At 39.0% G+C, this 27,385-nt stretch overlaps 1 protein-coding gene across 4 annotated transcripts in view; it reads right to left on the reverse strand.

The window, feature by feature from the left end:
• LOC306911761 (rho GTPase-activating protein 26-like) overlaps positions 1–26,397 on the reverse strand; it is a 57,475-nt gene extending 31,078 nt beyond the window's left edge. For all 4 annotated transcript variants that reach the window (XM_079487389.1, XM_079487387.1, XM_079487388.1 and 1 more), the window contains exons 1-3: positions 25,793–26,397; positions 3,726–3,821; positions 2,088–2,149 (exon numbers count right to left, since the gene is read on the reverse strand). In XM_079487389.1, the coding sequence (XP_079343515.1) occupies positions 2,088–2,149; positions 3,726–3,821; positions 25,793–25,946 (312 nt within the window). In that variant the 5' untranslated portion in view covers positions 25,947–26,397. The remainder of the gene's footprint in view (positions 1–2,087; positions 2,150–3,725; positions 3,822–25,792) is intronic.
• Positions 26,398–27,385: the final 988 nt, after the last annotated feature.

Raw genomic sequence — 27,385 nt, forward strand, 5'->3', positions numbered from 1 at the left:
GGGAAATGTGATTTTACGGCTCCCCTGCTTTTTTTACAAGACACATTTTTTTAATACGGTTAAAAACTATAAAAATACATTTAAAGAGCGCAAATTTACAAGAAAAACAGGGAAATGTGATTTTACGGCTCCCCTGCTTTTTTTACAAGACACATTTTTTTAATACGGTAAAAACTATAAAAATACATTTAAAGAGCGCAAATTTACAAGAACAACAGGGAAATGTGATTTTACGGCTCCCCTGCTTTTTTTACAAGACACATTTTTTTAATACGGTAAAAACTATAAAAATACATTTAAAGAGCGCAAATTTACAAGAAAAACAGGGAAATGTGATTTTACGGCTCCCCTGCTTTTTTTACAAGACACATTTTTTTAATACAGTTAAAAACTATAAAAATACATTTAAAGAGCGCAAATTTACAAGAAAAACAGGGAAATGTGATTTTACGGCTCCCCTGCTTTTTTTACAAGACACATTTTTTTAATACGGTTAAAAACTATAAAAATACATTTAAAGAGCGCAAATTTACAAGAAAAACAGGGAAATGTGATTTTACGGCTCCCCTGCTTTTTTTACAAGACACATTTTTTTAATACAGTTAAAAACTATAAAAATACATTTAAAGAGCGCAAATTTACAAGAACAACAGGGAAAACTATTTAATATATATATTAGGGCTGTCAATGTTAATGCTTTATATACAATAAATATTACAATAAATATTTTTCCGATTAAAGTGTCAAAAATATTTAACGCAAATAATGTAGCATCCGTTTGTTTTGTCGTCCTTTGTCTAGCGTTACAATATATAAATAACGCTCTTATTCATAAACAACCTGTCCAGACATGTTTTTTGTCATGTTGGTTGGAAATCTCTTTACATCCTGATACCAATCAAGAAGTATAGCGGTCAGATAATATTTTTATAATTGTATATCATTTGTGAAAGGCGTAGGACCAAAAAACGTTCGCCATATCAAAACGAAAGTCCGTTTTTGTAAAAGCAGAGACGAAAAAACGTCTGGATCATGAAAGAGGAAAAACTCGAATTAACATCGGTTCAGTTTTTACACGATGAAGGTCTGAAAGATGATACCATGGTTGCCTTCTTTCTTTTGGAAGGATATGTACATGCCTTATGAAGAATTTAATGGATTTACTCTGCAATTCGTTACGTGGATTTGCGAAATATGTTCAATGTGTTTGGAGGAGGCGTGGCTTTGGACGGCGAAGCGCATTGAGGGTGGGATTATAATTTCAGTGTTTGCAGGCTAAAGTTAGCACCTTTCCAAATCACCCACCCCACCTTTGAGCACGATTGGAAACAGTTGCTTAGTGAAGATTGACGGCTTGTAGCTGCGCGACGCGGCAAAACGCAACACGAGGTCCAGATTGGTCCTAAAGGCTGCTTAGTGAATCTCTGTCGGACATCGCATCGGTATTAAGTTCTCTTTCGCTCTTGAATGAATTAAACCACACAAGATTTTGCCAGGAAGCCAATAAAATCTTAAACGAATGCAAAGAGTTGTGAAAATGGGCGTCGGATCAACGTAGCGAGACGGCTCTTAAAGGGGCGGCGTTAAAAAAACTGCTGCTGTGACTCCTGTCGATAATCAAAGAACACAAGAAAAGAGGAATTCACTTTAATGAGAATTCTTCTGTATTTCATTTACAATTTAACATTAAAGACCAAAAAGTGTTTGAGGACTTCAATTTCTGTATATATCCTACCTGTTAGATGGCTGTAAATAATGTTTCAATAAAGACAAAATAATCAATGTAATAGAGACATGGGTTGCAGTACTAATATCAGAATGCTGGCCTTCATTCATAAACTGATGCTGTTAAAGTAATCTGTTGTTTCTACATTCATCAAGTAAAGTTTTAAAACATGAATGAATGTGTGATTAATCGTGATAAATATTTTTAATCGATTGACAGCACTAACATATATCCATATCTCCTATAATTTTAGAGGAAACTGTTGTTTTATTATTACGGTATATTTCTGTTTTTTTCCAGTGCATGCATACAATACAGATTGTTCAAAACATCTTCAGACATTATAAAGACACCCGCTCACCATCCGTGTTCTCTCATCCTCCAGGTTCTCCAAGACACCAGCAAACTCCTGCAGCGATTTGGCTATAAAACGAAAACGAAAGTCGATGTTGATGATCATGTGCACATTAACATCACTTCAACTTGAATCTTGATGTCAAACATTCATTTGTCATTGAATAATCCACCATATACACCCTTAAAAACACGGCCTAAAGCTCAGCCAAGATCAACTCTTCTCATTTCACAACTGTGTACAACTGTGCAAAAGTGGTTTTGTGTTTGCCATGCAAAACAAGTTTATGTGACATATCGTTCCTGCTTAGTGCTCTTAACAGAAAACCCCGGCCTGCCAGACAGCGTTTAAAGGAATAGTTCACCCCAAAATGAAAATTCTGTAAATGATAATGATAAATGATGACACAATATTCACTTTTGGGTGAACCGTCACTCTAACACCCAAACAATGAAAAAATCCACAAACATAAAAAATGAGTTTGTGCCCTGTGGAACAAATTGATCCATTCTTACCTTTTCTGAGGAAAAGTGACGGTTATTGGTTCATAAATTGCTAAATTGGGTTGTTCCCGGGCCATTGCCGTCTATGATATCTGGTCTTGATATACGTTTTGTGTTTAGAAATATCTGAGCAAAGTATACAAGCAATAATAAGTGATGTTTGCCTTCCACAGCTAAAGCAAGTAACTAAACCATCAATTTAAAGAAAACTCCAGGAAGGTTACAGTCGGGTTCTGCTGTGGCCTGTTGTTTCTAATGTTGACATTCATGAAGAACACAAAACAAGAGACTGCAGTTGAAGAAGAGATCAGAAGAAAGGCAAGTCAATACTTGCTCCTGAAATCAGCCAAGCAGGATCTGAGCGAGTTTCCATCTGAGGTGCCAGAACTTACAATAAGCCACAAATATTCCCACAGGTTCCAACGCTTAAGACTTTGATGCCACACCATCACGAGGAATTATGGGGAATAAATAAAAGTAAAGCTGAAACTTTAGATTTAGGCATAAGGCATTAAGACACAATAGAAGCGTAATGAAATATGAGTTCAATACGGATGAGCTTCAGTCACTGGACAGTTCACCCAAAAGCCCCAAAACTCTCTAGTTGTTCCAAATCTGTGTAACTGTCTTTGTTTGGCTGAACACAGAGAAAGATATTTGGAAGAATGTCAGTAACCAAATAGTTCTTGGCCACCATTGACTACCATAGTAGGAAACGTGACAATGGTTGCCAAAAGTGCCCCTGAACTGTTTGGTATCCTACGTACTTCAAAATTCGTATTCAATGAAAAAAATGGTAATCTAGACTACGATAGTCAATGGGGTCCAAGATCTGTTTGTTTACAAGCATTCTTCCAAATATGTTTCTCTGTGTTCATCATAAAAAAGAAATGTATACAGATTTGAAACAACACGAAGGTGTGTAAATGTTGAGTGAACTATCCCTTTAAGCTCTTCTTGAACATATTGCGAACCCCTGGACTGGGATCAGATGACAACTAACTCTTTATTAGAAACAACAGTATGGAAATGATATGACAGATTTGTCATTCAAACTGATTTAAGGAACACGTGTTAACTTGTTGTAGTGAAGATCTCGTGTCAAGATGCTCTAGACATGGATTCAATGTTGATAACTTACCAATGCATATCTCATCATCCGTTTCTGCATCACCAATGCACTGAAACTTAAACTCGTTCAGCGACTCTGCAAATTTCCTCTTTGCAGTGGACAAATCTGCAAAAGATGCAAGACGGACGTGTTAAAACAGAGATGTGGGTGATATTTAAAGCAGAGGGTGACAAAACCACACGGTTATCAAGATTTTTTTTGACCGTGCCTAAAACAAGAAAAAGAAAAGGAGAATATGTTTTGGAAATTGTGTAGCGTCTGGGGCAGCTAGAAACATCTTGACTGACAAAGCGAAAGATACAGATGAACAGGAAAAATAATTTGTATTTTATTGTTTTAAGGAATGAGATGTTGGCTGGTCAGACCCTTTGGTTTTCCATCATAACTGGAAAACGTCTTTTTGGAAAGAGCAAACCGAGGAAAACACTGCACACAAATGAGTTAGTGGGGTTATTGAAGTTTTCAAAAATAAAAATACATTTGGGATCATAAAAAGCAGCCAAATTTCATTTGGTTGACTTAAGATAAAGGACCTACATAAGACACTATACACTCTTTTGGATTTTAGGCAACTATAGAAAGATTATTTCAGATCTATATTACCGTGCCCTACATGGCTTAAAGTATTAAAGTTAAAGTTTGACAGGTAGGGGAAATGATCTCCAAGAACAAACTGTTCTTCACCTCAGCGGGAAGAATGGCAAAAGGTTATCATCACATTGCAAAACCTGAACAAGGGTCAATTTTCTGGCTTACTGAATTGCAACTTAGCACTTTAGTAGAGATGCAACCGGCGATATATTCATTCATTTCGAATGCCGGTGTGTTTTTGTTATGATATACATTTTTAATAAACAGCATTACCGGTGAATGTAGCTTAAACAGCGTGATACTGCTTCAGTCGGGTCCCTTTTCACTGTTGCACTGTGACCAGCCATTCACACAGATTGCATCTTTATATGCCGCGGTACTACTGTATCGCAGCAATCACGCAGCCCGATTTGCGCCATTCGCACCGCCTGTCCCGTGTTCGCATCGATGCGAGTCTTTGCATTTACTTTGAATGTAATTTACTCGCGCAAAACGCCTAATTCACGTTTGGTGTGAACCCAGTGTACTCTGTTCGCGATGAACAGCAGATGACTGTAACACATTGTGTTATATTAAATGCACTCATGAGCAAACCGCTTCAAAGAGCGTGTGTGTTCCCCTCATACCTGCTCAATACAAGCATATAACATGATGTGTTTCTAGTTATAACTGATTCTCTGTCTGCTATGATGAGAAAGGGTCAGTAGAGGAAGGAGGATTGATAGCGTGATGCGATCGCTTTCCTCTCACATATCTAATCTTTGTTTTATGATTTAAAAATATGATTTCTGGAATGGATCGCACTGAAGGGGCTTATTTCTGATATGTTGTACATTATCCCGCTTATTACATGGCTACTTGTCATATAAGGAAAAAACTGGACATGAAATGTGAATTTGAAATATTTTATAATATTTATTGGAAAAGCCGTTTACTTACGGTTTTAAGTTAAGAAACGACGTTCAAATGTCACAAACAGGAAATTTGGTTTAATCATTTGTAAAAATATAGTCGTATGTTTTTAAAAGACATTAATATTTCATTTGTCAAAAGAAACGATGTGCTACATCCGGGTGTTATTCGTTTTGAGAGGTTGTTATCTGCGAATAACAAACCTGCAAATGTCGCGACTGGGTGGCCAATCAGAATCAAGCATTCCAACGAGCAAATAATAATCATTCAAATTGTTCCAAAGCAATTTCACAGAAGAATAAAACGCTTCAGAGAAAATGGTCTCAAAATTCAAAAAGAGCTATAGCGAAACATCTCGCAACGTTTAGCTCCATAAACAATACAACAGATATTCACCAACACATCCGAAAACGCACAATTTAGTAATCCAATGATCTGTATTATAGGTTTATAGCATTATTGTGTACTTTGTAATAATTAACAATAACCAAACAACAAAAGTGATCAGATATGCATCAGTACAAAAAAGACACTTAAAGCTTTTTAAACAAAGTCAGAAAGTAATGCAGGTGATTTATATGCCGAGTGAGCGATGGCATTTAACCACAGAGCAGATGCCACACTGTAACACACAAGAATCTGACCCACTTTCTTCAATATTTATCCAATCCAAAAGAAAAGCATCATTCACAGCAACATGAGACAAATATTCTGTATGTGTTTCTCCAAATCAAAAGCACATTTCGAGTCACTGTGTGTAAACTCTCTCCAATATAAATGACACAAGCGATAAAACTGATACACATCAGCACAATGGGTGAGGTCACCAGCACACAAATTCATTACTTCAGGACATGTGTTTGCTTCTTGTGAAGCAAACTGACCCAATTCCTTCACATGGAAAGAAATCTGACTCTGTGTTTTACAAGCCACCATCTTACAAGACGTTTTACAAAACTGCAATGTAGTTAAAACTGCATTACTAACAGCCTACCAAATCAAAACTTTATACATTTACTCGTTTAGCAGACGCTTTTATCCAAAGCGACTTACAAAGAGTTCGGGGAGCAATAAGCGATATGTCATAAAAGAGCAATGCTAATACCTATTTATAGTGAAGTTCTAACAATGAAAAAGCAAGAGACACCTCATTGTTCACATGCAACAGGTGCTAAAAATAAGCAGCTTCTGCTGACATCGACATTATGTCATCCTAATGTCCTCTATGAACGCAGAATCTCCCTTCATTCTTCTCAGTGTCCTGTGCTTCCGGCCTTCTGTCCGGAGACACAATGGTGCCGTTCAATCGCCTGGAATGGACGCAAATCCAAGCTTGTGGAGTATACACACAAATACAAGACAACAAGACAGGAAATCAAAAGAATAATGCTGACAATCCACTGTGACCTCTGATCTCAAAGTGCAGCCAACATGCAGCTCACTTGCCCCAAAACAGTCAAATGATTTCAGTTCAGTCAAGTGAATGGATCGAGGCTTCATATTTGTTCTCATCACTGGTCTTATTTGTATAAAAGTACTTGGAAAAATTCTAATTCTGGTTTCATTTTGTCACCCTCACGCCATTATGTAATGCATGTTTGGATGACATTGAAGCCTTATTGGCATTAAAGGTGCTGTTGCCCATTTCACATGCAAAATAGTGGTTCTTAAGTGGCCAAAATCATCATTTACTTTCCCTCGATACATTTCCAGCATAAATGTCTTGGTTTTGTTACAAGTATTTTTTCCAAAAACCTCTCTTTTTTGTTCATAAAAAACGTTTTTGGACCCCATTGTCTACCATAGTAGGAAAATTACACTGGAATTCAAAAGTGCCCCAGAACTGTTTGCTGTCCTGTACATTCTTCAAAATATATTTTGGTAGTCGGCCAAGGGCAAGTTCTGCCAGGAAGACTTTAATGCTACGTCACTCATGTCCTATAGTTCTAGCCTACCAGCATCAAACACTTTGAGTATATAAGATCCGTTCATACTTAACATGTGTCTTTGCAGATACTGACACCAACATTCACCCCCTCCCCACCACTACACCACAAAAGTGACCTATTTGTCAGTAATGGTGACCCATAACAGAAATGTGACCTCTGCATTTTACCCATCCAGTGAGTAGTGAACACACACACTGGAAGTCGTGAACACACACCGGGAGCATTGTGCAGTTTTCACTGCAGTCCCCAGGTAACAAACAGGGGTTAAGTGCCTTGCTCAAGGGCACGTCGGTCGCTACCTGCCCACCCTGAGAATTGAACCGGTGACCTTCAGGTTACGAGATTGACTGACTAACCACTAAGCCACAACTGCCCCCTGATGAGACGAAACAGATCCAAGAGAAAATTTTAAAAGGAGAATTGAATCGACCGCAACGTACTTGGCTCGATGTTTATTAGTTTATCCAGTCATTGCTTGGGCTGAACATATGGTTTGTGTGTTGCAATGACAGAAGTCTGAAGGGAGTAATAAAGCCTGTGAATTTTATTAAAAAATGTAGGCAAATCTGGGCGAAGCCAAACTTTTGTTTTATACATAAAAGTGTTCATTTAAAAGCCTAAGATCAGCGTATATTATTTATCAGAGATGCGCAAATGAGCTGTAACGTCAAGGAATCTGCAGTTAAAAAACAAATGATCCACTGACATCAAGCTTAAAACTAAAAATTTGAATAATGTGATGATCGGGTGCGGGTCGGGTGTGGATATCTACACCATACAACAATTATAGGTGCAGGTGGGTGGTGGATTTTGTTTGAAACAGCAGATTTGGGCGACATTTGAGCTGATCCGCGCATATCTAGTGACCAGCCCAGCCACTCATAGACAGTGTGATTTTTCATCCCGCAACGCGACCTTCCCACCTTTTCTATGTAAACACGCACTAGACAGACGGGTTTCAACATTCTCTCGCATCTGCAGCGCTTTGCTAGTGTCTTACCGTTATATATGGAAAATGTGTGTGCTTCGCTGTTGCGAAAGAGAACAGGTTTAGGTTGCAACCATTTGACGTCACAGATTTTGACGCAAAAAATCTAAAAAACTTGAACCCAGTATCATGTCTTGTCTCATGGGATAAGTGTCTCGTCACACACCTATGTAATGTATCATATTTGTATTATTGTAATACAGTATTCTGTTGTCAAGTAACGCAAAAATCACAAATGGATTGAGTATGAGGTGCTCTGTATAGTCTCTGGGTTTCATCTTATAATAGTACATTTTATTGAATAATAGTTCAGTAAGTATATTTTAAAGTCAGCTTGTGATTTGAGAAATCTAAGACGCTTTCCAAACTTGCTACACCAAAGTTATTTCATTTTATATTTAATTGACTGTTTGCAGCTTAACCTAGAAGTGTTGTGGAATGCTAATAGAAAGATAAATGACACCACATCCAACAGCAGGGTCATGGCTGAGGTCCAGCAACACATAACTCAGCATCAACCGAGTAAAGGAGTGTAATCTCTTTCTGAAGAGCGTTACAGAAGACATCTAACAGTACAACCCAAAACCTCTGGACTAGGCCGAAATGTTGGAATGACGCTAACATCATTACAGACATTACGCCGCAAAGGAGGCGCTGTTTCGAGTTGAATAAAAGGCGATTTTCCCCTATATATTTTATGATTGAGGATTTCTTTTAAAATGTCTAAAAATCTTGTCTCGTCTCGTGTGATAAGTGTCTTGCACACCCCTACTAACCATATATCACTATTGTTTTCATTATATTGTCACTTCAATTATTTAGAAAGTTTTGAGCCAAGTGTGTATAGACAGCATAATATCATATGATACACTGCAATGGCAAATATCCCGTGTTTATTCTAATACTTGATTCAAGAAGAAGAGGTCGTCACCTCTAATGATGATAAAAGCCTTTTTGACAGCAGCCAGAGAAGATCTGGAAGACATATCACACCAGATGGCCCAAACGGCAGAGCTTTCATTACACACTGAGGTTCAGCAGCAGGGAGCCGCAGCGCAGGGCCACACAGCAAGAGCCCGTCGCAAGCCAAAGCCAATTCAGCAAACCCAACCACATCACTGCCAGACACACACGTTCAAACGTCCGGACTCTTCATATGGACTTGAAGAAGGTAGGGCTGTAAGTTAACTAAGACCTAATTAAAAGAAGATGCAATTATGATGTGCTTTGATAAAACATATATTATTTTGACCATAACGGTTGCATAAAACTGATACGGTTTCTGCTCATTTAGTTTAGTCAGCGGGAGATGAAAGGCGCGGGCGGCTGGGATTTGTGCGGTGGCTGGCAGTCGCAGACGGCAATGTTAGCAACTCGTCGAGCATGAAATGCCATGTCTAACTTTCCAAAAAGGTCTTTGGAATACACTTCCCCTTTTACAGCTCTCAAGGTAAAAATGTCAATGACAGAGCAGCAGCTCTTAAAAAAACAATGAAAAAAGCTTGTGTTTAGCAACGTCCAGGAAGTGGATTTTGATGGACCATGAAAGTGGATTTCCGACTCATATCCTACAGAAAGGAGGATGGTGGTGTGCCACAGGAAAAGGAAATAATTGGGTAGGAGGTGGTTTATCCCTGCACTGTCAGCACTTACATCATCACTCAATAACTTATCTGTGATTCTCCTATTATAGACCAGGGAAATTCACAAGGCCCCAACAATCCTACACTTTCAAAACAGCCACACTGCCCTGAAAAGACGGATGATATAATGAAAAACGTCGTAACCCTTTGAGCAAGTGCAACGTTAGCAACCTTTCATGAACCTTCACTTAACCGTGTATCCAAGAATGTAGCCAGCCTTTGTTAGACAGGCAGCAGAGATCTATTGTTCTTGCCATACCTGACTCATATCTCTTCAGATGTTTGAAGTCTGAAGAGCAAAACCATACGTGTAGTGTTTTTACATGTGGTCTGTAATCAAGTTTCAAGTCACGCAGACGTCAGAACATTTACATTCATGCATTAAAAAAAGCTTTGAGACTGCTTTGAAGTGGGTGGGCCAAAGCATTGCGTCATTCAAAATAATGCGATGGAATAATACGGTTGCCGCAGCAAAATATTTCAAGTGACGGTTCACCCAGAACATTCTGTCAGTATTTACTCGCCCTCTTGTCATCTCAAACCTGTATGACGTCATTTCTTCTGCAAAACACAAGAAGATGTGGTAACCGAAAAGGAAGAATGTTGGTAACCGAACAGCACTGGCCCTGTTCACTTCTATTGTACAGACACAAAACCAATGCAAGCGAATGAAGCCCAGTTAACAACATTCTTCATCAGATCTTCTTTGTCGTTCTGCGAAATAAAGAAAATCGTACAGGTTTGAAATGACAAGAGGGCGAGTAAATGATTACAGAATTTTTATTTTTGGGTGAACGGTCCCTTGTGAGTGTTTGAGATTAAGCTATAAGTGATAGCGCCACCCGATGTCCATTTTCAAATGATTCGACAATTATATGCGACGCTTATATTTTCAATAAATTATATATCACGTGCCACAGTTAAAACACTTCGGATCATACGCTTCCTCTAACTCACGGCACTGTGCGGCTCTGTTGGGAACAACAAAATGGGACAAACAAAACTCTTGCTTTGTATATTCATCAAGAGATAAGTATACATGCAAACACATCATCATGTTTTGATGGTGCTTCACAGACAAACAGTAGAGATCTCATGACATGGATCTGTTTGCAGTCGAGCATGTGCTGGATATGGACACACGCCCTTTGTTTCGGCAACCGCTGCCTTTCATTACATAAGGAAGTGACAGCATGAACACCAGTCAGCAGGTGTTTGTGTGTTGTAATAAAATGAAATATGTATGACATGTCATTTTAATCAATATAATGTCATTACGCTTTCCCCTAACTTCCCCTGGCTAACCCAATGCTCTCCCAACGGAGCCATATGAGCCCTGTATGAGCATCCGCAGCAACATGCCGTGTTTCCCAAGAAAAGCACAAAGAGCTCAAACGTGTCATAAGAATGCACGAAAAGTTGCTCTGAATAAACGTGTCTGCATAAATGTCAATGTAAGCACAGGTTTGGGGACGTCTCGGCAGACACTAAACAGAACTGCCGTGAGCTTGCTCCAATCACAGAAGCCCAAATCTCCACTGAAGCCAAACAGCTGACAAGAGGATGTATTTATGTCTGGTCTGTGTGGCAGCAAAGACAATTTAGCGCTATTAAGAAGACCGAAACAAATAAATAAGTTTGGTCTCACTGGCATCTCATCGCTCTCTCTCCCTCTCTCTTTTGGCCTGTCCCATGCCTATTCTCCAACCGCCCCGCGCTCGGTTGCATAGTTCCCATTACCTAGCAACCCCGACAAAGAAGTTAGCAACAAAGTCAGAGAGAGATTTCTTTCTTTCCTTGTTTAACCCCCACTGACACAATTCTCTTTTGGGGACTCAGGCTTTAGCCACGGCCGATGCTCGCATTGCATCCAGAGAGAAAAGAAAGAGAGGCTGCGCTGAAACAAGACTATAAAATCATTCGCAGGCTTCAGTTTGGTTTTCATTTTGCAACAACGAAACTGTAAATGTTGGTCTGCAACAGGAAAACCAAAAATTGCTCAAGATAGTCTGAAAGACAGACCGAAGAGAAACACGACTCTGAGGTTGAGCGTGGTGAACGCAACATGAACGACATTATTCAAGTAGAAGGCACTTGATATTTCGCACATCCTAAACCTTTTCGATGCCTAGCAGGAAGTGTAATTCCCTCAAGATCAAACATTTCTGTAACGTAAAGATACTCGTCAAATGTAAAAAAAACAAAAGAACAGGATTCTACAGGCCGACACAGACTTTCAGGCCCATCTGGATCCCAAGTCATAACATACTTTTTGAAAAGCCACAGAATCCACTGAAGAGCGCATATTGAGTGCATTTAATATCCCTGCACCTGGCTCACAGCTGCATGACCGTTGAACTGAAAAAAGCATCCATTATTCCGTCTGACAGGTTACCGTGGTGATTCTGTGACCTCGTTCCGTCAGCTTTCATTGTGACTGGGGAAACTCTTAAAGTGAAAGACGACAGAAAGTTGCAGGCCGTATTTCCAGAAGTTAACTCAAAAATGAATGCCTTGTTGGCTCATCCGTCAACTTTATTTTTATCACTGCATTAAATATTGCTACTTGATTATGAAAGAACTGTAGTGTGTCTTTTGTTTCCATTGATGTAGTGGGGTAGACACTTTTCCATGATTGTAGATGAGCTCCTCTTCTTATGCAGCCTATAAATCACACTGTTATTATATACAGTTGAAGTCCTCTTTTAATTTTATTTAAAAGATCTTCTAACATTATTTACTCTTCACTTGCCAGCGCTTGGCTAAAATCAAAAATTATATATCAATATTTACGGGCAAATATTTCTTAAATATATACATATACTGTATGGGCTACACAATAAACGTTAATTGACCGCACACGGTTGGGCGATTTACTATGGTTGTTTTTGCGCAGTGCTTCAGTGATGTACGGTGTGGTGAGGAAGGCGGGACGAGAGCCGTGAGGCGGGGCCGGTGGCGTGAGTGATAGTTGGAATCAGCTGTGCGCACACCGGTCCCGCATCTCTCCCGCAGGAGATTGGGAGCTTAAGAGACGAAGCGGCAGGACTGTTGACGAGAGAGGACCGTGCCCGGACATGTGTTAAGTTTGTTTTTATATTCTGTGGCCGGCAGTCTACCGTGAGGTGGCAGCCCGTCTTTCACTTCCGTGTTATTGCTTGTTTATTTTTATTAAATTTCGTTAAATGTTCGCCGGTTCCCCCCTCCTTCCTTCCCTTTATGGAACATTGTTACATCTGGTTAAATGATGCTGAACCTGAAAGCAAGAGGGCACTCTAGCACAGAAACTCCAAATATGAGCCACATTAAAAGTCACAGACAAGCTGCGCTTAAACACATAATAGTAATCGTCACAATCGATGGGACGATTTACACATTTTTGTGAAAACTACAATTAATCTTGCGGCCATACCCAGTACGCAGACCTATATTATGTTAACCCAAATTTTTATTCTGGATGCGATTAATCACGATTAATCGTTTAACAGGGCTACTCTGCTTTTAAACAAACTACCTTCATTCATTTTTTAACACCACTTCATGTGAAATTCTATAAAAAAGATTATGGATAATGAAAAAAGCTACAAAAAAAGTCTTGCAGATCCAGTCCATCAACACCCCCAATCCTAGCAAAGTCGTTGGTTTGACATTTTATTCGGTAACGCTAGACACATGTAATCATCTTATCACTTTATTCAGGGATGCTGTATTCTTTTAGAAGATGCGTAAGAGCGCCCCTACCCTATAACAGTGACAAAATGTAAAGCCGTCAACCAGTACGTCAAAAAGCTTTTTGAATTGATGTGACAGCACACCGGCTTCTAAGAAGATAATGATACCAAATCTCTATTCATAAAGATCTGCTGTGGGCATATCAGTAGGCACTCTGATCCTTTTCAAGCGTTACTTTTGCAAAGGAGGAATGAATGATTGAAATATTCATGAGATTGAGCGTGCCAACAGGCTGAACATGTGCGGAGTGTGATGTTTGTAGTGGAGGTGAACGCCGAGTGCTTCTGGTGGAGGGGGCAATGGGATCTCCGCTCTGCTCTCCTCGGATTGTTGGTCAGCAGGGAAATCCCATTAAGACGGCGAGCCGTGACGGATAACTTTGAACCTCAATGCATGTGTTCTTGTGCGCGCTTGCATGTTTTTGTGTCATACCAGAATTTGGCAAGCGTGTTTAATTGTGTTTATCGGGGCTGAACGTATGCTTGCATGGGCCGGTGCTGTTAAGATGCGAAAACACCTGCCACTTTTTGTGCTGTCCTACGGGTGTTGAATGGGATAGAGTTCTAGCTCTGTGAGCAGGCGGTTCGGGATTGTTGTTATCTCGATGAGGCAGAAGGGCTGGGGGAGGGTGCACGTCCAAGACTCTGTCGATTATAGACAATGCTAAGAACTGAAACCCAATCTTGGAAACTGTAGCCAACCTACAAGAAACATGTAGTAAAGCTTCAGCTTCAGAACTTCACACATCCAGCTATTTTTCTGCTGTGGACATTAAAAGATAGCGGCCAGATATGAGAAATGTGCTCTTTCTCTTCTTCCAGTAAGAATCTTCAGATTATAACGGGAAGTCACAATATTTTAACTCAGCATTGCAGAGAAGATGTAGATGAGTTGCTACATTTAGTGCTCCAGCTGAAACCATCATAAATTATTTCCCCTTTTTTGTGACTAAATTAGCTTTAAGATCACAGCCACACAACGTACTTCCTCAATTATTATAAACTGCACAGCATCATTTAAGACAATTGTGATCATGTCTCTAGACTGCGAGCAATTGGTCGCATTTCGCGACAATTTTTCCTGCCGATGCAACAGAGTTTTTCTTTATGGTCACACCGGTGTGTCATTAAAATATGACTTTTTCGCAGTATAAATCTGCTCAAGCAGTATTTTCGTCTACACTCCTATCATTCGCTTATCTATCAGTGCCCCCGCCCCAAAAACGTAATGCATGGGTGTAAAAGGCGCATTTAATGCTACGATGAAGCGGAAGGACCGACAGAGCGAACGCGTGTAGCGCTCAGTCTTGCAACTAAAATAAATATGTTAAATAAAAACAGCAAAGATAACCAAATGTGTATTGTATGCTGTTTGAAGATAATGCAGGAAAAATGTGTTTATAACTTTAAGCCCTATACTAATGTATAAAGGGCTCCAACAATACTGGAAAGCATACAAAAAGTTATACATCACGCTAAATACTTTTTATTTGCGTGTGGTTATGGATAAAAGCCAAACTATCAACTTAAAAGCCTTCAGGTATCGCAGGGTTCTTTGAGATATGCGCGTGGCCAGTTAGTCCGAGCATAAAATACATCTTTCATGCCTTCTTTCTCTAAAACTGACATACAAGTACAAAATTACATAAAAATTCCCATATTAGCAAGAATCCATGTAACAGTAGTACGTAAAACAGTAAAACGCATGCGTGTTACAGTATAGTGCACAAGCTCTTAAAGGGGCAGCAACATAAGATCTCTGTTTATAATGTTATCAAACAACAAAGGACGGGCCCAAAAACACACTCTGATATTAAAGGAACTGTGTTGTTAAGTTGTTAAAGATGCTTTAAATATGGTAAAGTGTTGAAATACAAAAGAACCATTAAATCATAAACCATGATTTCTATCAATTTGACTTATTCATGTATTAAACGTTTGGATGTAGTTTTGGTGATCCTTTTTCTTGCCTCGTCCCAAAACAGTGACCAGTGCCACCTCTCTTAAATATTAGTGTAGAGCCCTGGTGATGCTGTCAGCATTATTGGATAATAGAGCAGAAGAGCAACCTCACATGCTCCAGTGAATGAATCGTCTCCTTAAGCCCCCGCGGCTTGAAGATGAAGTGATCTCCTACACTATACCGTACGCTCTTTCAATGCTAAACGCAAAATGTTCCTTTGCACTTTTAACATCCTCTGACCCACGTGAAATGGGCCACGTAGTGATCATGAAAGCACAGATTGCTTGAAAACTCATGACATAATGAAAGAAGACAAGCTTTAGTAGGTCAGCTGCCGTCCTCACCCATCACAGGAGTCCCACGTTGCTTTGGAGAGACAAGGCGGCATATTTACTGTGAGAACAATAAGAATCCCATAACTTGCTTGAAACCTACACAAAAAATGATCTAAATGAGATCTTATCTAAATGATATCAGGTGAAAATCTTATGACGCCATCACGTTATAAACGCTGGCTTTTGTTCGACAGCAAGATTCATATGAGCATAGGCACGTGGTTCACATTTGTGTTACTACACAATAAAACTGCTTTGAAACACCAAAATGAAGCATCTGAAAATGCTACTGTATGAACCATGAAACCTTGGCAGCTAAAGTAGTTGTTCTGTTAAGACTGAGCTTCAGCAAAGGTCTTCGATTTCATCCTTGGCTGCTAACGCTTTGGATCAGCGCACAGGCGCTAATCGGTGATGATCTATAAAAAAAATAAAACCACACGCAGATTGTACCGCAGCTCAATGTTTCCTTCAACAAATCCAATAGGCTTGAATTTTAACAATACATCTGCTCGTCCTCGAACCCTCCCGGGGGCCAGAGGGGTTGTGTGGAGATTAAAAACCGTCGGCAGGGGTTATTTTTGGAGCTGCATGAGGGGAAATGACTCGGGAGTTTGCCTGCGCTCTCCCTCTCACTGGCAGCACGCTGTGGTTTGTTTTGGCCTGTGGAGTGCCAGCAACAGCCTGAGGCCGAACGCTTTCGGTTCAGAGCCATTAGCCGCTTGTAACGCGCACACACACTGAGCTGGGCGGAGAGCTGAGCCCTCCTGCCCGTCCTTTCCAGGGCAGACCACCAAGATCTGTCATTTCCACCATTAGATTGATGTGAAGATAGTCATGTCACACCAGCGCTGATGAGCATTACTTAAAGTCAGAAGACAAAGGGTTAGAACAAGTTCCGTAGCATAAAAATGGCTGGAAGAGAAGATTCAAAGAGTAAACGCTTTACATTTGAATTCAGACAGAAAATAGAAACACAGTTTAACTTGAGATGTAATTTAACTCCGCTAATAATTTGCATGTTCCCAGTCTGATCAAAATGATCCACTATGCAAAACAGTAGGACAGCGACGGATGCATTATGGATTACTGTTTATTCACAAACTGGACTTTACAAAAACAATTGACGCGTGTCTGAATATTACCGTTTAACTGGAATGTTTTACAGTGTATTATAGTAAAGTACACTACATTTTCTTTCATGTGGAGATATATAATAATATTCTAAAAGGAATTAGATTCTTAATAAAAAATAAACAGATACCAAGGAACAGGGCTGTACGTAAACTTTTTTGCTCATAGCACTGGTGATAAAGAAGTTTTATAGTTTTGTAGCACAGGTATATATTAAGTATAAAACGTATCAAAAAATATACAGTTCATCACATGAATAGGCAGGAAACAGACAAATTATATTATTGTTAAATCCAGATGGATAAATTAGAGCCATATCATTTTTGTTTACCTAAATTTATTTTTATTATTTTAAGATCAGTGTTTTTCATTTTTTACTATACAATAGTGGTATATTTGTCCACATAAATAACTGTAGTATACTATAGTAAACTGCAGTAAAATTCCTAGATACTATAGTGTTTTAACCTTACTATAGTATACTACCTTGTTTAATACGGTTTATTCAATTGACTTTTATTTTGACCAACAGGGGTTCAACGACAAATGCACTTCACACAAACAGGTAAGCTCTGTCTAAGGCCCTGTCCACACAAACACGTGTATTTTCAAAACCGTTCGTCAACACGCAAACGCAGTACTTGGTCACTGAAACCAAACTAATTTGAAAACACCGGCCAGGGTGAAGATTTTTTGAAAGAGGAGATTTGGTGAATGACGTTGGAATCTCCTTTTTTTGACGTTAGATTCCAGGCTTCTGATTGGCCAACAAGGTTTTATGGTTAAGGTTATATCGCCCCCTGTTTTTAGTAGTATGTTTTTGCGGTTTCGTGTGGATGCTAGGGCTGTGCTAGCATGCTAAATAATGCGATATCTATATTTCTAAAATACATTTAAATTGTATTAAAATATATTAAAGAAATGATATAACCAACATATATTTCACATTATTTTAGGAAAAAGAAAGCATCACTACAACTTCTGAAAGCCAACAGCCATGTTTTACTGTTGCATTAAACAAATCAGACATTTAGCAAACAAACAAAAATAAATTAAACTAATTTCGCTTAAACATCCGCGTGCCAAATAGATATTATACTATCCGCATCTACCTACAACTTTGACCATACATTACTATTCAAAGAATTAAATAGTTAATTTATCGCAAACCATCGCTATATGCATACTGCGATATGCACATACAACGATAATTGGGATATATTGCACAGCCCTCGTGGACGCAGAGTTTCTTTTTCAAACAAAAGGAAAAAATCTGTTTATAAAAATACCTGTGTATGTGTGGACTAGGCCTAATACACCTGTCAAACTGTACTCATGCTTCATGTGTGTTCTGAAACAGAACATATTGACTTACAGCAAAAACACTTACTGAATGTAAAATCCGTCAAGTGTTTTTAAAGCTAAACGGGTTCAGGTATTCAACCACCAAACCACGTGATGACACAGCGTTTCTGTTAAAACCGATAGCACAGCCAGTGAAAGATAAGAGTCCATGACTTACTCCTGCACCCCAGTCAACCGTCCTTGTTAATTATTCATCTCTTTCACACACAGAATGAACTGCAGAGTGAATTTCTTTTCACAGCGTCTCAGACCATCATGCCCCTCGCTATACAGTAAAAGTCAGATGAGAACAATACCTCCATTATAGAGCTTCCTCAATACAGATAATAGAATGGCAAGATAATTAATCATGTCACGTTTCTCAAGAATTCTTTCATCCACAATAAATCATGTTGAAACATAATATATGTTTTTATTGTCATGTCAGCAAATTGAAATTTCAGTCATTCTCGGGCTTGACTTTTCTATAATAATTGTGATGTAATATAAAAAATGTATCGGTGTGTTGCCATATTTTAATTTAGCAATTATTTGGTACAATATTGATCCACTGGAGAATTTGCATTATTTTAATTATGTATTGAGGTGCTTTGTTGAGTTCAATAAAGCAAATACAATTTTAACATTCAATTATTTGTTGGTTTTCAACGGGGTGATGAATACATGATCTTTTTTGGTAAACTATTCATTTAAGCCTGTCTTATTATGCTGTGTTTGGAGTAATCATTGGTCACATGTCAACTAAAAAACATATAGTTTATTGAGAAGTCCATTATGAAAACTGATCAGGATGTAGTAGGCTGGCAAGACACTTCAAGCTTGGTCTTGTCTGCTAAGAGCCTGGAATATCCCGACCCCAGTAGTCGGTTCTGTGAACACTGGTTTATTGTCTTACTGATCTCCTCCTGGGGACTCACTGGTTCTACACAAGTTAGGACATGATAGAGAGGCCTTGAGCCACAATGACCAGCATTCAGAAAGAGAGAGTAAGAACCAGATGGGACTTCACCCTGAACCCACACGTTTTATGGTTTGGAAGAGATTTGGGACAAAGATTGTAGTGGCTGTGAATATGGGACTGATGAGCAGGATGATGATTACATTAAAGAAAACAAGGATTAGTTCATCCCAAAATAAACATTCTGTCTGAATATACGCATGTACAATCTGCCTTCGCCCCAATGACAATTGTGTTGTATGTTGTACAATGTGGTTTCATTCTTGCTTTTTTTCATAATAATCTTAAATTTTTTAACAATTCCCATTGTACAAATTCTTAAAATAGTAGGTCTGGGACAATATATCGCGACACACACCACCTGTCTAGGGCGACTCTGAAATCGCAAAGGCTTCGATTCTGTGTTTGTACTGCTCAATCTAAAACCACTACGAAATGGAGTCCTTTATCACGTGCATTTGAAAAAGCAAGCATCATCATTATAAATATACTTTATTAAAATAAAAATACCTGAAAAGGTTTGAAGAACAGCAATAGAATATAGAATATGGAATTTCTACGTGTGTAAACGGTACTTCTTCTGTGGCCCATATTTATAGTTTATGCGCGAAAGTTACTTCTGCCTTTCGAATGTGGCGGCAATTATAATTAATTTAGAAACTGAGTATAAGAATAGCAAGATATATTGACCCAGCCCTATAAAATAAATTGTAATGACAGGTCATTTGAGTACTTCACAATAAGGTGGTAGCGGTTAAAGGTGGGTTGTCCGATTTCTCTTAGCCGTTGTTGATGTTCAGACACACCCATCTTTTGCTTTGGTCAGCACACGGCTTGACCAATGTCCTTCCTGTACACCTTACTGCTGATTGGCTACAAGGTTGTATGTCTAAACAAGCGTAATTCGGAAATTGGCCACCCTGCCTTTAACATTAGTACTTATATTAGCTGTAAATGACCAATAACGTTGTTACAGCATTTCTAATGTAAGTTTGTGCCAGTACAAACATTTTGTTGCCAAAACGCTAAAACAATTGAGCTATTTTTTATTTAAAAACATATTGATATCGCATTGAAATTCCAATTAACTAGATGAGCAAATGCTACTGAAGTACAGTTCATTATTTATCAGCTAATGCATCATATAATGTTAACAAATACAACCTTGTTGAGTTACAAAATGTTAACTATTTGGGGATCTAGTGCTTTAAAAATCGATTATCATCAAAAAGATATCATCATGTTTTTTCTATGCGTTCATACATACCAAATTAATACGCACAGCACACAGACATACAAGTAAACACAAATTTATATTCTGCGTATAAAAGCTTCTGAGAGATCTGTTCCCAAATACCAAACAGCTGACAGGAAAGGAAACATTTCTGGGTTTGTCAGAGGGAACAAAAGCCTGTGTTCTAGCAATGACCAGTGTTGCCTCATGATCGAACGCCCACTTCCCTTTTGTTCCTGTCCTGTCAATAGGCCAAATAGAGCTCTTCGGTGCACAACATACAGCGGGCTGAGCATGGAGTAGTCACAGTGATGGTAAAACTGGACTTCGTAAATAGACAACATCTGTCTGACACTCCTACATGACAAAACACCTGCATTTTGGTTTCCTCCAGATGAGATAACTAAGACTGGATAGTACTGAATATGACATGATCAGCTACCAACTATAGAAACCCAACCGTGTGCAACATTTACATCTTACGTACAAGTACTACGGACAACTGATTTAAGAAATCTTAAGTTGAAAATGTGTTAATGATACTATTAGTTACTTTGGTTGCTCTCCACCAAACAAATGAAAATTCAGATGGAACTGAATCGTGTTAACCACCTGAGGCCAAAACCTGGGTTCGTATTTCCATTGTGTTTTGTTCAACGAGACACGTTTTTCAACGTTCTTTTCCAAGTGTAAACATTATGGTGAACCCTTTCCCTTTGAGACAAAGAATTGCTAAAGACTTCTTTAGCATTACAATACACGGAAGCTATATCTCGGTAACATATGATCTGATTATAATGTCTAGAGATCATATTAGATCATGCAAACATATTACTTAAGCTTTTAAACACCATTTGAACTCATTCTGTCTATCAGACAAACACGTTCGTTCCTGTGACGACATGTTTCGTGTTGAAACAGGATCGAAGGTGTGACATTCAAGTTCTTTGCTGTATAAAAAACGGCCTTTATTTTATGAGCAAAATTATGATTTGCTCTTTACGCTAATCTGGCGCCGGTGTTGGTAGTGGGAGGGACATTTTGACATGACAGATTCTAGAAGACAAAAATATGTGTACACCAATCGATATTTGTTTCTATGTTTATCGAAGGAAATTTTTCTTAGCTTTGGATGTATATGCTTCATGATCTATGAATTAATTTAGTATACTCCAGCTCAAAAACTATACACGCATTTGTGTTAGTGTGTAAGCAAAGAGGATCTTTAGAGACTAAAGTCAAGACAAAACACAACATCCAGGCTTAGAATAGATTTAGACTATATACCAATCTCTATGCAAACAGTTAATGGTTAAACATAAACAGTTAACTGAATTTTGGTTAACGGGACTACTTTTGACGTTAGACGTCATTTCTTGTCATTAAATGAAATTGTTGTCTTGCATAACTTCTACATTTTGCATCCCAGGGATTTGCATCTCCGGGAAAGAAGATTATTGATATAAAAATATAACATATGTAAATATATCTTCTTGCTTTTAAATATTACTATGGTATTCATTTAGCACTATGGCTATTCTAATAGTAGATCTTTTTAAACATGTCTCAAGGCCGTTAAACTCAAGTGAGGAGCAGGAATCATATCCTCTGCAGGTATGTCACATGTACAGTATGTCACAGAAGTGAATACACCCCTCACATTTTTGTTGTTTAGACATTAATGGCTGTGTGTTGAGTTATTTTGAGGGGACAGCAAATGTACACTGTTATACAAGCTGTACACTCACTACTTTACAATGTAGCAAAGTGTCATTTCTGCAGTGTTGTCACATGAAAAGATATAATAAAATATTTACAAACATGTGAGGGGTGTACTCACTTCTGTGAGATACTGTATTTCACATCCAGTTGGACAGCACTAAAGATGACATACGTCTTCTATCTGGCCTCCAACTCAATAACTTTTATAGTATCGCAGGAGAATGTTACAATAAAACAATTAATGTTTAACAGAACTTAAGCTCTGGTGCACGCTCACAAAATTTCACACAAACAGGATAGCTTCCAAACCACAGCCGGTTTCTTAACCCTTTTTAATTACCCTTCTGGATCTCCCTGTAATTGAAAAACACTGGAACGGATTACAATGAAACCTGCAGGAGTCCGTGAGTCAACACAGGTCATGTTCAAGCTTAACGTTAATGTAAGTCCACAAACCTTGTTCAAAACAATAAACCTGGAGATCCCTCATCCATCCATCTTTGTGGGGGACCAACGTTCAATCTCCAAATGAAACGAACAATGACCAAGTCCAAAAAGGACAAGAAAACAGTATAAAAGTACAAGAAATGCTACTTCATGCCCCACACCCCAATGGTACATTATGATGAAGTCCTGCTACATACTGCCACAGTAGTGTACCCTAAAAATAAAGATGTCTCTCTGCGTCCCCTATGGACTCATGCAACACTACTAAAAGAACTAAAGTCTAGTCTACCACAACAAACAAAACAGTTTAACTAGATTTTTACATTGTGAGCCCTAGGTGAAGAGAGCTTGGCCATGCAAAAATCACCTCCACAATGCCAGCTTGTTGTGGTACTGCTCTATGGCTGTTTACTGCCCAAAGTCAAGAGCCCAACTCCAAATGTAAGTCAATTGAATTTGCCCTTATTATTGCCCTCCAGAAAATGAATTACGGGATGTAGTATAATCTTAGCAAGTAAATGAAACGCTTTGATTAGAATCCGGGGCGGACACCTAATGCAGTTATAATCTCATGATGTACCTGACTATCATCATTAAAGAGGATATTACGTAATCCAACTAACAATCATTGTTCATCATGAAAGTCAAGTGGAAACTTCAGCTAGTGTAACTCGCCTCCTGCCAGGCTGAGATTTCAAGGGACATTCTGTCATTATTTAGGCTATTTATTTAGAGAAATGTCTCATACAGTGTTAAACAACATTATTCAAATGATTTTGGGTTAACAATCCCTTTAAGAAGCAACCGTTTATCTTCACGCTGCCGAAATTCACAAATCAACACACACACCTCTTTGTTCACTCGACGCATCAATTTAAGGATGTTCCCCATGTTCTCTAGAGACGCACTACTGAATTGTTCATCTCCATTCACAGCTGTGCAGTGTGAGAAAAGCCCAAGGGAGGCATATTCGCTTCCTCCTTGTGCCATGCGTTACTGTCTGCAGTATGAGAGTGACGCAGGAATTTCAATGGGGTCAGCTGGAATGACATGGAATTTTAACAGCTACATTTCTGGAGATCTGTTTTAGTTAACACTATTTTTTACCGCACTTGCAAAACTAAAATATATGGAAAACATTTGTACTGTAATAAAATGTTTTAATGTGGCTGCGCAGACACAAGTTATTTATACAACGTGGGCTACACAGTTATAAAGTAGTCTGTACCGTGCAAGCTTACATGTTCATATTTGTATACAAAGTGATTTGCAGCACAAAAGTGAAACATTTGTTGGTATCACGATGCCGGCTCACCATCGTGATGTCTGTCAGCGATGCCATCGTCTATCGGCCCAACCCTTGTTTTTGTCCATCCGATACCACTCATAACCCGAAAACATCCGAGCCTTGTACTGTTGCTATAGCTACCCCGCAATTCGCATCCTGACAGTCCAGTCAATGTAAACCAACCACTGCCACACATCATCCAAAAAAATCAGATCAAACATAATTGAATACTTACACTGTGAGGTGCAGGACAGTGAACAGCACAGCACAGGTTTATTATGGACTACGGTGGCCCGTCTGAATCCTGATGTTTGGGAATTAGTCACAGCTCAAGAGCTTCTGCGGCTCCCGGCTCATCTATCAAACACATCTGACAGAGGGGACGCGGTGCAGCTATTCATGGGGATGCCAAACGATTAATCGAATCCTGAATGAAGGTTCGTGTTTACATAATATATGTCTGTACTGTGCATATTACTTTTATATTTATAAATACATATATGCATATATTTAAGAAAAGTTCAAATGTATTAACATTTCAATATATTTAAAATGATTGGTAAATATAAAAAAAATCCTAAATATGTACACAATATGTGTTTATAAATACAAAATGTATACGCATGCACCTGTCTTTCATACATAGTACATAATCTGAATATATGAATATTAATTTGATCATTTAAAAGTAGACACTTCAAGCTTTCTTTCGACGTGTGCTTTACGTTTCTATGACGAGTAGTTGGCTTTTAAAATGAACGACGTCGATAAACGAAAAAATGCTTAATATCGATGTCGATAGGCAGCCGGTTCCATAAAAGGTCGACCACTGATTCGGATCATCAGGTTCCTCTCCAATCGCACAGACAGGTACGCCCACCTTACTTGCGTTTACATTTGGGCCCTCTTGGTCGACTCATACCACGAACTGACATGGATTTGTGGGGGTGTGGTCACTTTTAGACATAATGCATAATTTACTCCGACACTTACATTTTGCAATTTTACGTGTCTAATACATGCATGACGTGAGCTACTTCGAACACACCAAAGACACAGAAAAACATGTATTCGCGCCATGTGACCCCTTTAAAGCTCAATTAAACTGAGGACATTCCAGCTATACAATTTCATATCACAAAATTAGACTCGGCACTGCCTTCAACGCCTCGGTTCACAGGAAACTTAGTTTTGATCAGTCTTCATTTATGTCAAAGTGACTGTGATTCCTAGTAAGCTCTCGCTCTGCAGGGGCCAGCGTGTTTGTTTTGAAAGGCAATGGGGTGGAGTGGAAATGTCAGGCAGTGTGTAACCGGAGGTCAATGTGTGACAGATGCTTTTAACTCGGTAGGCACAAGCAGTGGCACCCAGTGCTGTTTGGACACTCCGGCCGAATGTAAAAATGAAAACAAAGCAAGCAGAAAGTGCACATAACATCGACATGTTTGGCATTCTGAGTATGTGGCCGTGGCAAATAACCCTTCAAAACACCCAGTTTTGATCTAACATAGTTTGCCAGCATTTGGTTTGATCATGTAATGTGACGTCCTTCGATGACACTCAAACATGTTTGGGTGTGACTGTCCAAACACTATCTAGGGCCAGTAACGTTACATGCAGCCCAAACTGTCAACTTGTACCTGACTTGTCTTGCACGTGACACATCACTAAAGATTCTTTAACATGACATAGTTACACTTTCAAACACCATCCCAAATAAAACAGTGCATGTCGCCTCTTTAAAAACGCTGAGTGACTCTTTATCAAACTAAATATTAAGCAGAAAGAGTTCACAAACAAAGCAAACGTATCTTACTTTTAAGTGCTTGAATTAGAGCTTTCCCATCCTTGATAAGCTCCTTGATGAACTTGTTTGTCTTCTCCAGTTCCAGTTCATGAGACTTCAGCCTCTCTCGGAACTGCGGGCTGTCCAGATAACAGTCGCTGAACTCGAGCGCAGGCAACCCCATACTTGTGCTTCAAAGCCCCGTGCAGCTCGAACGCAATGTCACGTAACGCGATGCGACGCAGTTGAGCTGACGTTAGACGCAAACAGCCTTCTTGCAACTTATCACCAACGCAACGCAAGTGGAAACTACATAGCTCCCCTCGGAGACGAAAAATCCCGAACGCATCCCTTCCGCGACAGCCCTCCGTACAGATATCGTTGCGTCGATCAAAGCAGAGCGGCGCGCATATCGTCACGCAATGCAATGCACGGATGATGAGACAAAACGCGGTAATCGCCGACTCCTGCTCTGTACTAGCCTACCGCGTAATCCGTTGAGCGACAGCTCCGTCGACCAATGGCGTTGCGGGATTCCGAAGCCAGGCCGAGAACGCCATACGTTCCCTTTGTACGCGGGAGGATGGGATGGGAACGTAATCGGTTGGTCCAAAGCAATGACATCACGCAGATATGGGGATTTCGTGATGGGTGCCTTTAAGAATAGGCGTTCGACGTCATGCGGCGCTGCGCAGACAGTGTGCAGTATGATCTCAAAGTATGGCGAGAATGCAGCATTTCGACTCGCTCTCGCGGTATTTTGATCAAACAGGCTGCGCGGTTGCGCACCGACGCATTTCATTACTTAAACTTTTGTCCTTTAATGAAAATATTCATATTTTACACTTATTGTTTACGTGCGCGTAGCAACATTTGTGATGAATTTCTTGATTTTACGTTGCAGATATTTTATATTAAGTATATAAATAATTTTAAATACGATAAAAAATGTTTTTCTTGCATTAATAACACAATGAATAACATTCTTTATGACAAAGCCTTGTCAAGTCACCTTTATTTGCACAGTGCTTTTTACAACATAGATTTAAATGCAGATGTTGACGTCAATGTAGACATTTTCCTTCACTTTTCAATCTTTGCCACCTAAACTCCATCATAAACAACCTCTTGCACGACTATACTACCAACCATCTTGAATTTCATGTTTTTTCTTCAGGTTAGCTGTTAATATACTTCTCCAGAATCTTGTTCAAACCCGTCAGCATCTCCTAACCTGAGAATTTTATAGTTGTATTTAATTCTCACTGCATATAGGAATTCATAGTAAATCTGATATTTGACCTGTGTTTTGACTTGCATAGCCTTATATATTTTGCTTCGGCTTGAAAATGAATAAATATAAAAAAAACTTCAGTTTGATAGAGAAAGTGAAAGATACCATTGCATTTCTGTGTAGATTCTGTAATTGCAAAATACAAGGGCTACAAAATAAAGCAACAACGTAGAATATAGGCTACTAAATACCTATTCAGTTAATAAACATAATATAACATGCATATCATTGTTCCCCTTTTTGTTGCACATTTGTGTACAATTAGTTCCACAAACAATCCAGATCACGTGACTGCTCAGAGTCAATGAACCTGCAAGTAATCTGAAAAC

Source organism: Barbatula barbatula (assembly GCF_947034865.1).
Source record: "Barbatula barbatula genome assembly, chromosome: 22".
Classification (NCBI taxonomy): Eukaryota; Metazoa; Chordata; class Actinopteri; order Cypriniformes; family Nemacheilidae; genus Barbatula; species Barbatula barbatula.